The sequence below is a fragment of the Diplotaxodon limnothrissa genome, linkage group LG7, assembly GCF_057381915.1.
Source record: "Diplotaxodon limnothrissa isolate DT_005_m linkage group LG7, D_limnothrissa_male_GT1.1, whole genome shotgun sequence".
In the NCBI taxonomy this organism is placed as follows: domain Eukaryota; kingdom Metazoa; phylum Chordata; class Actinopteri; order Cichliformes; family Cichlidae; genus Diplotaxodon; species Diplotaxodon limnothrissa.
The window spans coordinates 47,798,413-47,809,456 of record NC_140602.1 but is presented as its reverse complement, the minus strand read 5'-3'; the positions used below and the strand labels follow the sequence as shown (position 1 = coordinate 47,809,456).

Genomic DNA, 11,044 nt, shown 5'->3' with positions numbered 1-11,044 from the left:
TCGCGCACAACCGTTTGAAGGGCGGTCCTGGGCAGAAAAAGGAAAGTATGGATCTCAGAGCGGCGGAGGTAGTTATTCCCGAAATATATGCAGCGGAGGCGTTTTGGGGGATAAAAGTTAATGAACATATATGTTTTCTTGCTCAGTAAGTAAGCGGGAATTTATTTTACACTCTGTATCTTCATCTTTGCGTTTACACGCAGTTAGGCAACCCGTGTAGTGTGTTTTTGACTGATTAGCTGGGGACTATCAATACCTTCATGGCTCTGATCGCGACTGACCAGAGCTGCAAGCTGAACGGGACTTCAGTGATTTACGGCAGAGCTGGTTCGAGGAAAGAGGTGTTTCGGGGACCCGCGGACGGCTTTAAAACTGCCAAAATGCAGCCCAAAGAAAGTGAGTATTCAACAGATGGTTTGCCCAAAGCCTTTCTGCACAGCCTGAGGACCCTCTTTGACATTTTGGATGACGGTGGTCGGGGCTACGTCCATATCTCAGAGATCGAGAGCCGCTGGCAGGGCGCAGACACTCGGGACCTGCCAGGCGGAGTGCTGGGCTGCCTCAGGAGGGTCACACCACCGCACGGCTGCCTCACTTTTGAGCGCTTTGTTGCCGGGCTCCGGTACTCCATGCTCAACCCGGAGAACAGCTCCAACTTCAAGGCCCAGGCGGCCGTGCACCCGCAGCAGGCTCCGAAGCAGCACCACAAACTCGCACCACTGTCCAAATGCAATGTCGGGACTCGGGTTGAGAACAAGGTCCGCCCGCTGGGGCCGAGTAACGTAACGAACACCCAGCAGCACCGGGCACCCCCTCAGCACAACCGGGCCAGGCCGGAGGAAGGGTCCGGGTACCCGGCGTGTGGACCGGCGCGGTACAGCGCGGGCCTCGATAGACCCGGGCGGAGTTTGGAGCGGATTCCCGTCGCTCCAGAGGGTGGGTGTTACCGCACCGACACGAGCCATGTTACCAACCCGAGCCATGTTACCAACCCGGCACAGCACCAGCAGAGCAGGGGCAGGTCCATTGAGTCGCTGGCATTGGAGTCTCCACAGCTCCAGAGACCAAGTAAGTGCCACTAGAAAACTGCAAGTGTGTGAGGGGGCAGCGAGTTCATGCAGGACTCATTATGTCATCATTTATAACAGCAACTCATAACTGCTCACTGAAAACAGATCCATATTTGCTCAGTTATGGATCTGTTTCTCATGCTCAGATGCAAAGACTCACAATATGCTGCTTTCATGTAATTATATGAAATTCCGCGACCTCTGAAATTTCTAGCCAGAGCGATGAATCTTTCAAAGTGTTAATAACTTACTAATAAATGCCAGACATAATTATCAAAGTCCAGTATGATGGCTTTAAATTAGTCTGACTGGCAGAGATTGATCTGAGGTCTGTAAAACAAAGACATTTCTGGCATTTCTTAACCAAAATTAACAATCATTTATTAATGTGCTCGCAGATATTTTGGGGGGCGCATTAACTAAATCGATTTTTATTGTTCCAAAACTAAAGCATCTAATCTGCATCTGAGAAGCTGCTAATTAAGAACACCAGGGCTCAGAAGTAATGACACTAAATTTCTGTGATGAGTCCTTACATTGCATGCATAACCTGAGCTGATATGTCCACTGCAGTCCTACGCTCTTCATTCCCCTATTATAATTTGACTGGGGCTACTGAACCGTGATGTCCACACAAGTGCACAATATCTTCAGAGTTTCTTGCAAGTCACTGTTTGTTATTCAGCTGGGGTTTTTCACATGTGAAAAAAGGGAACATTGAAGAGAGTCCAGTAACAGTCTCTGGGATTTTGATAGCACGTTATGGCATTATGTCATGGCTTAAACAGAGGGTCTGCTGCAGTCACGAGTGCTTAGTTGAATAATTGCCATCGTTAACCCTAAGATAGGTCAGAGATTATGTTAGAAACTACAGAGATTTAGAGTTTCATTCGAGTCTTCAGTATTTAGCTTTCTGGTCTTACACCACTACTGTGGTGAAGTTCTTAAATATATACATGCTGTCATATATGGAATGACAGTTCTTTTTTGCCCTTTCATATAGTCACATACACTCAGCTTGAGTCTGTTCGAGTTTGCATCATATCTGTACACTCAGGCCTGTGCGGAGCTACAATAAGAGTGACACTCTTGCCATCTCTCTGTTGAGCCCACAGGGCTTTAGTTGCATATACCATTTGAGAACAGTGTGAATTCTGATTTTCACTCATGCTCAGATGCAAAGACTCACATACGTCTATTCTGCTTTTTGTCTTTTGTGGCGCTGTGATTAAATGAAATCGAGGGAAACCCTTACATTTTAAACAGCATTGTTCTTCCAGCTTTGTGACCCCACCTCTGGGATGAACTGGAATTAGGTGCTGACTACGATCCGGATTCCAAAATCAGCAAAAGTTTGCATGCTGATATAATGGCGCATTAATGGCAGAAATGTTAAAGCATCAAAGCAAGAGTGTGCAGCTTATGTGTCCACACACTTTGGGGCATAATACAGACTGACCAGCAGTGTTCATGCTGTAATCTCTCACATGCAGCCAAACCCTGTTGGATTAGTCCAGATTACAGCACACAGGCCAGGACTTTCTGAATCACGGCAGCAGTGAAATCCTCCTCAACGCTGTGAACTTCATCACATATCCCAGACACTCACTCTGTCTTTCTCTGTCTCCTGGTTTAGTGAAAGCTGTGCACTCTAATCTAAAAATCTGATGATGATAAAATACCACAGAGTACCACTGAGATGTGGTACATATAGATTTTGAATAGTTTGGAGATAGTGCCCACTTAACGTGAACCTGCATGTACTTCAGCTGTGACAGCATGATCTTGGAAAGAGGAAAACATTCACTTAACTCCACATTCATAGGTATAGAGGCCAGGAGAAGAGTTAAAGTAGATGTGGGCAAAAGAATAAGGATGATTTTTAATTAGATTAGACTGATACCAGCGCTGCTGTCGAATCAGTTCACAGCTTTGATTCTTTATTGATTCGCTCACTGATTCCTGATTATTATTCATGTGGAAAAAAGCAGGCCTGTGCAGATTCAGTGTCAGTGATGCAAGAGTTTCATTAACTCTCTGTCTGAATGGAGTGTAGAAACAGTATTTTAAAAAAAAGGGCTTGACTGCCTCAAGTTTGACATCACTGTTTTGCAATTTGCTACTGTTAGACAAACATTCAAGCATTGGTGAAAGAATGTGATACACCTCAAGGGAAGAGATTGTGACGGATTAGACAATCTGGAACCAGTTTGCAACCTGAACCGCTTCTCTGTCACTGCAGAGAAACCTTGTTAGATCTATAGAGTAACTGGAAGCAGATCTACACCTGCTTGGACTGAAATCAAAGTCTGTCCCTTTTTTTTAAGAAATAATCCTAACCCGATGTCTTCTGTCAGTCCTTCCCTTGTTAAACATTAAAGTGCTGCACACTGCTGGCTTTAGAAGCACCAACAAGGCTCAGGAAACAGCTCAGATGCTTTACATCCCTATAAGCATTCACACAAGGGACAATGACCATATGCACACTTTAAAATAAAACAGAAAATAGAAATGCTGCCACATCAGTGCACATTTACAGAGTGCAGCTCCCTCCTGTGGTAAAAACTGGCAGCCCAAATACATCAGTTCAAGCATTTTCTTACTCTTTGTGAACTGTTAGAGTAACATGCATTCTCATATGCGACGTTTTTCATCTGAAAGTACTTTGGAAATCAGAGTATGACAAACAATTAAATAAATAAATTAAAAAAATCTTTTAAAATAACTGGAAAAAAGCAGCCAGTGTCCAAAGAAAACATTTGATTTGAAAGACCTTCAAATAGCTTGAAGAGATATTGCTCAAGACAACAAAAAATTACAAGAAAGTTTCCTAGAAAGAAATGAGGAGTGGCTCAAGAGGAACAGAGTGTTGGTGTGACAGAGGAGGATGCTGAGGATAGTGTGAGATGGAGGCAGATGATCCATTGTGGCGACCCTTAAAGCGAGCAGCCAAAAGAAGAATAATTATAGAAGTATGTCATAGTGCAGCAAAGAATAGGAGTATTTTTACTTTACTGTGCAAGATTGTCACTTTTTCAAATGTTTTTACAGCGCAGTGTATTGTGTTTTTAATCCACTGTCATCAGGAATAACCGAGTGCACGCCAGACTGCATTGCTATGCTGAAACTGTCTGTTTCACGTTTGTCTAGGTGTTGTGAAATCAGGTTTGCCGAGGTCTCAAAGTGAATCAGCTACAGGATTTACCGGCGGCTCAAGGCGACACGGGCGGAGCCGGGAAGAGCAGAGGAGGCATACCATTTCCAATGGAGTGGATTACGGAATGGTTGGTGAATGAAAAGCAGACAAACACATTCGTTTCAGGTTTTTATGAAGTTACCATGCAAACGGGAATAAACAGACCAGCTGGAAAATGTTACATGTTTAAGCCTGTTTGGAAAAGCAAAGATAAGTTAAGCAGTGACCCTTAAGCCATATACACGTTGTAGTTTAGCAGGCGGCCCTTTTCACTGTTTTATTTGTGCTGGAGTTTCATAGAGAGACTGAGGTGGAAACTTAATGAAAAACAGACAAATATCTATTTTGACAAGTTTAGAAAACATTTCCAGAGCAGGCTCTATTCTGCTTCACCTCCTATTGGCCCACACATTCCCCTCCCATCCCTCTGCCCCCCTGCCTCCCCCTCTGACTCCGCCCCTCCCACCCTCTGGTCCAGCGCTCGCTCTCCCTCTCTCCCCCTGCCTCAACGTTTTCCACTCTTTCCAGCTCACCTCTTCTCCCTCTTCCTTTTGCGTGTTTTTGTCAGCGTCTCCGTGTCTTTCTTTTTCCCCTGGCCTCTGTGTCTGGAGAAATTTACTGACCGGCTCCCCTCCTTCTTCCTCTATCCCAGCCCCTTTCCTCCTCCTCCCCTCACTCCCCTCTGTCCCTCCCACCCCAGGCCGGCTTGGCCCGCTGCTGCCCTGATGGTAGTGAGCCGAGTTGGGCCCAGGGGCCTAGTAGAAGTAGAGGACTCGCTTGGCAGGCCTGGCCCAGCTTTAACGGCTGTGTGGGTGGCCTACACTACCGTCTTCATCCCCCTCAGCAGTAGCCTCTACAGCAGCAAGGCCCTGCACTTTTTCCTCTGGGTGAGTAGGTTGAGAGGGATGGAGAAGGAGAGGGAGAGATAGCCTCTATCCTCTTTGACTATCTGTGAGATGGTTTTGTAAAGAAAAGGTTACACTGTTGAAGATTTTGTATTGGTATTTAATTGTGTCAGCGTCAGTAAAGATTTCCCAGTAGCTTTTTGATGTATGAGCTGAAATGGACAGTAGAAATTAACGATTTGTACTTATGAGGTTTTTCTTTGTGCCCAAAATTGTGAGAAAGTTACAAAGTAACAAAGATTTTTTTTGGTGGTTACAGTGTCTCCATTGTGAGGATTTGATACAGTTTGAGTGTAAGTTTGACTTTTTGGGTTATGATTTTTTTTAAAAAGTCTCTAAGAAGTCTGATTAATTAAAGAAAATGTAACTAAATGATGTGAGTTAGCTGATTGACAGCATGCCATTTTAAACCATTTCTTCACCAATGTATGCACTTCCTGCCTTAGTTTCTTTAATATTCAGGTATATTAAATATGTCAGGAAAGGAGACTTGCCAATTAATCAAATGATCAGAATAAGTCTTCATAAATATCCTTGTTTTTATCACTTTTAGCTTGAAAACACCTTGTGTTCTTTGAATCAGTTTGGTATCAAATCTGTGCTTTTGTGTGCATTCATGACAGCACGGAAGCACAAGTCTTCCATAACCCTTTAAGCTTTTTGCTGTTCTACTTCTTCTGTGAGTATTTTCTCTTTTTTGCACCCTTTGGGAGATTTGATACTGGTGCTTCATTCTAAACATGGACTCCCCCCTCCGACCATTTCATTATCAGAGGCCCCCTCCTCTCCTCTTCATTTGTGAACACTCTCACTTTAGTGTGAGTGAGAGTGAGTTTTGGTGAAGGATTTTAGTGTGTTGTCAGGCAGTGTTTCCCGCATGTTTACTGGTGTATGAGCGATGATCTGTGGAATGTAGGGAGCTGTGCAGGGTTGGCTGGATGGATGGAGCCATGGGTGGATAGATAGACATAGATGACACACCAGGTGGCTGAATGCCAACAGTGAGGCCTTGACTGTGGCTGCTTGCTGCATGGACAGCCTGGTCAGCACAACTCATTGCAGCCTTGCTGGGCTGCAAACACACACACACACAAACATGCTTTTTCTCTCACACATCTCTTCCTCTCTGTCTCTCTTTCACAAACACTGGGGTGGCCATAGCTGAAGTGCTGTTTACCCCATTCTTAGGTTGCTGTGCGGTTGCCATAGGGCTGGGGGTGATTGCTCCTCTAAACATTGTTCATGATGGGAGAGAGTCCCACACAATTGGTGTGGCGCCATTGTCTCAGCCAGCACAAAAGAGCGTGCTGCGGATGCCCTTGTGAAAGGACTGGAGTTTGTCTACCATGCAGAGTGCTGGCAAAAAAATAAAAATAAATCAGTGATTAGATTTCATCTTGATTCGAAAGTGCACTTAGTGATGTCACGAAACTTAAATGTTTTCATTCATTAGAGTCTCAGTGGGAAATCTATCCAGAAATTAACTTCAGGCGAGTTTGGTTTAGGTTCTTAACCAAGCTTTTCTCTTCCTCTTTCTTTTCACTCTCCTACATCTGCTTTTCAATTTCAACTCACGCAGTTGAAGCAAATGAAAGAGCTGGAGCAGGAGAAGGATTCCCTGCTGGCGGGCCTGGAAGTGGTGGAGCGGGCCCGAGAATGGTACCAGGACCAAATCCACAATGTCACAGAGAGACAGCGGCACATCGGCCAAAGCTCACACTGTGCGGTCAGTTCAAACACTACTGTGAAACAGCTACAAAGTGTGATATGCATTTAAAATAAAACTTATAGACCATGTTGCATCACAAGACGGTGCTTCTGAAATATCTAGAATAAGGACTAATTGTTTAAAACAATTATAAATTGTTAGTCTGTGAAATGAATGAAAACACTAAGAATGAGGCTGCGACTGTCTCAGTAATTTGTTGTGATATTGCATTCAGTGTGAACTGGAGGTTGCACGGTTTGAGTGCTCTTCGTGAAAATTGAAGTAGGCAATATGTTTTGTTTTATTTTATTTTTTTTAAATTAACACAAGTTGCCCAACAGGGATCTACGACCGTGCACTATTTCAGGCTTTAGAAAATCTAGTTAATTATGGGCGACTTTAGGGAATCACATTTCTTAAAAGATCAGCTGAATATTATGAAGCATTAGAAAAAGTACAAAAGGCTGTATTCTATCATTGTAAAGTCTTTACCTTTCAATATAAAGCACCTTAAGGCAACTCCTGTGATTTCATGATATGAATAAAAATGTGAATATAAATAATAGACATGGTGATGGAGCTGATTAAAGAGAAGACTTTCATGTCAGAAAGTTGGGTTTGAAATGTTGTATTTATTTGTTTTTTTAATTGAAGGGCTTATAGTAATCTGCAGGATGATGGTGGAGTCTTTATTTTCTTATTTCTGCCTACTGCAGCTTTGATATGATTTGACTTTGCTTCAAATCAGTTATTAATTAATCAACTTTGCTCACCTCGTGTCACAGAAGTATGACATTTTTTCAGTCATTTATATAGACTGTATATAAAAGATGGATGTGGCTAACATCTGATCCTTTTTTGAAGTCACTAATTTAGTAGTGCATTGTTAGTCACAGAGTAAAAGAAAGTGCTTACCAAGGTTATTATCGTTAACGAAAACTAACGAAATAACGAAAACTAGAAGTGAAAAAACATTTTCGTTAACGGAAATAAAAATAAAAACAAAAAAAGGAAAACTAACTAAAACTGTAATGAGTGTTCACAAAACTAACTAAAATTAACTGAATTTATAGCAAAAATGTGTTTAGTTTTCATTGATGTGTGCGTGTCATACAATAGTCAAGGGTGAAAATGAAGTTTAGTGTCCAGATTTTTTTCTTGCTGTCTCATTATGCCAGCAGGTGGCAAGTACGTTAGTCGAGTCGTCTGTGTTGCTGCTCCGTCCACGCGCAGAATCATGTCAGGAAAAGTCGGGAGAAAGCGCCAGAGTCCAATTTGGGATTACTTTGAATATGACTGTGTTTTGGATAAAGCAAGTGTCTTGTAGTGGAAAGAGACAAATTATGAGGGACATTTCTAAAGGGGAAAAAAATCCCACAAACCTTAAAGTGCACTTGAAAAGCTCACACAAGAAGGCTAACCTAGCTTACCTTGAGAAGGTAAGGGAGCGCACTCAACCCTCATCCCCAGAAAACAGAAGCTAACCCCAGGCAGGCAGCGTGATGCATCCCGAGACAACAGGACGGGGATATCTACATAACTGTGTGAGTCAATTGCCTTCAAAAGGTTTATCAATTCACTTGAACCAAAATTACGAACACCCGGTGCTGCAAGAGTTAAGTCTCATTGGGGCCAAGATATAAATTTTATATTTGCCTGGTATCAATGGTTGTTCATCTGCCTTTATTTATTTATTTATTTAAAGAACCCATAGGTGGGAATGTGAGTTGTCTGTCTCTGCGTGTTAGCCCTGCGACAGACAGGCGACCTGTCCAGAGTGCAGGGTATGGTAGCTGGAATAGCAACATACCCAAGGATAAGCAGAAGAGAATGACTGATATGATGAAACTGGGATTTTGTTGCACTTAATTATTGCAAACACAACTAAAACTATAACTGAAACTAATCAAAACTAAACTGAAACTAAGGATTTTCAAAAAAATAAAAACTAAAATAAAATAGCAAACAATTGGTAAAAACTAATTAAAACTGATATAAAATTGAAAATCTGAAGTCAAAACTAAATAAAAATAAAAACTAATGAAAATTGCAAAACTATTAAAACCCTGGTGCTTACTGAGCAAATAAATCAAAGTCACTTTCACAGTGGTAGGCTGTAATGGTACTGGAGGTGGGGTGAGGGGTCATTTAAAAGTTTTTTTTAAAAAATATAATAATAACAACAACAACAACAACAATAATATGAATAATAAAATATATAAGATTATATAAGAATTTAAGATTTAAAAAAATATATAAATACAAAGGAATTCATAATGTTAAAAATGGCAACTTAAAAAAAACTAGTAGCACAAGCTGATATATACATATATACATTTTTCCCCCATTATGTTTTTCTTTTGAAATCCTGGGGGGAAAAAAACGTTAGTATCTAAAAGTGATTTTTCATTTTTCTGACCAATTTTTGATCTTAAACTTGTCTTATCTTTTGTTATTAGCTTGAAAGAAATTTAAATGGGAAAGTAAGGCTGTTGATGGAAAATCATCAGGATTAATGAATGAGGACACATAGGAAATGCTTTATTTTCCACAGAGTCTCAGTTTTAAGGTTGGGCGGATTAAGCAGTGTGAAGTTTGGGAATGGCTGCTACATACAAAAAGAAGTGACCCCCTGCTGGCCATTAGAAAGAATGCAGGTTTAAGGCACTACTTCCATCTTTTATATACAACTTTCTGCTATAGCCTTTCCAGTCACTGCTTGTAAATGTGAGCGAGAAATGCAGGAAACTGATAATTTAAGGGCAGGAGAAGAGTAATTCAGTTACCTCAGACAAAATAAAAATATGTAACAATGCTTGGTTTATGTCTCTGCAACTGTTTTTCAAGCACTTTTACCTGATTGGACACAATTTTTGACCTGAGCTTACAAATGCTTTGTCAAGTCACCATCCCAGCTTGCCATGGGATCTTTCTTTCTCTTGATGCTTGAATGTCATCCTGATCGTTTTTTCATGCTCTCTCGTTTGCAGGATTTTTTCACAGAAGCCAATCAGAGTCGCATGAATGCTCTCATTCCCAAATTACAAGAAGCCAACCGCTGCCTTAATGAGCTTATTTCCTGCACGGGAATGGTGAGTTTATCTTTTGTTTTTCTTTGTTTTAGGATTTAAGCAGAGTCAGGCATTGCTAATGATTTGGGATTTATTAGTGTAATCTAATTACAACCCCTAAGTTTGGATTTAAACTTTTCTTGACCTTTTCAAAATGTCCAATAGCCAGAACATGCTTAGCACGCCCAGCTCCTGAGGAACTCTTTATGTGGGGTTTCAATATTGTCTTTCTCTGTTGTCTGTAGATAAAGTGCAATGTCAGCTTGTGTAAATTGTGTAATGTTGTAATGTATGTGTTTGTAATAAGCCAACCACAACCCTACCAGGCCTGAATATTTGCTACTCTAATGAAAGACTTGGGGTTAAGAATCAGCATTTTTTAGAATAAAATCCCCGAGAGTCACAAAACCTGAGAAACAGTATGCTTATAATCATTTAGCTGTAATAAAGCACGTGGGTCTCGGCATTATCAGAGTTTTATTAAATGACATCAAATGAAAGAAATTAAATAAAAATAAGTGGAATGTATTTAAAACCTAATTTTGTCCTACTCAGAGTATCTCTTTTCTTTTTGTTACCTGGAAATGTTGAATGCAGTAAATATTTCTCAAAATAATAATAAATAGCCTGAAGCAGGCAAAGCAGTTAAAGGGAAGCCAGGTTAATGTTCAACATGTTAATTTTGTTACTCTGTGACACACTGTGGCAGAGCTGAAGTGTAACAGGTTCCTGTTCGTTTCTTAGCAGCCATTTCCTTCCAGCGGCGCTCAGACAGCAGCTCTCTCAGCTAACGCCCAGCCTCCTGCTCCAGCTCCTCCACAAGCCATTCAGAGACTGAAGGACCAGAACCGCCTCCTCACGCAGGTTTTATATATTTAATCTGTCACCAATAACCAACCAAACATACTGTTTGTTTGTTTTTTTTAAGCCTGCACACTTATTTTCTCTTCTACCTTTTCTTTAAGGAGGTGACGGAGAAAAGCGAGCGGATCACCCAGCTGGAGCAGGAGAAGTCTGCTTTGATAAAGCAGCTTTTTGAGGCCCGAGCCCGCAGTGCACAAGACACAAGCACCTTGGATTCCACCTTTATCTGA

The 11,044-nt window shown here is 41.5% G+C and overlaps 1 protein-coding gene across 1 annotated transcript; it reads left to right on the top strand.

The window, feature by feature from the left end:
- Nucleotides 1-260: 260 nt before the first annotated feature.
- Nucleotides 261-11,044, top strand: sapcd2 (suppressor APC domain containing 2). Its single transcript, XM_085358295.1, has 6 exons — nucleotides 261-1,068; nucleotides 4,221-4,354; nucleotides 6,751-6,897; nucleotides 9,870-9,971; nucleotides 10,695-10,814; nucleotides 10,916-11,044. The coding sequence occupies exons 1-6, from the start codon at nucleotides 261-263 to the stop codon at nucleotides 11,042-11,044; spliced, it is 1,440 nt and encodes a 479-aa protein (XP_085214421.1).

What these genes read in the sequence shown, in the direction of transcription:
- sapcd2 (XM_085358295.1), top strand. Translation starts at nt 261, where the DNA reads ATGGCTCTGATCGCGACTGACCAGAGCTGCAAGCTGAACGGGACTTCA. An exon ending in ATGGAGTGGATTACGGAATG is followed by an intron (nt 4,355 to 6,750) that starts GTTGGTGAATGA and finishes CAACTCACGCAG; the next exon opens with TTGAAGCAAATGAAAGAGCT. An exon ending in AGAACCGCCTCCTCACGCAG is followed by an intron (nt 10,815 to 10,915) that starts GTTTTATATATT and finishes CTTTTCTTTAAG; the next exon opens with GAGGTGACGGAGAAAAGCGA.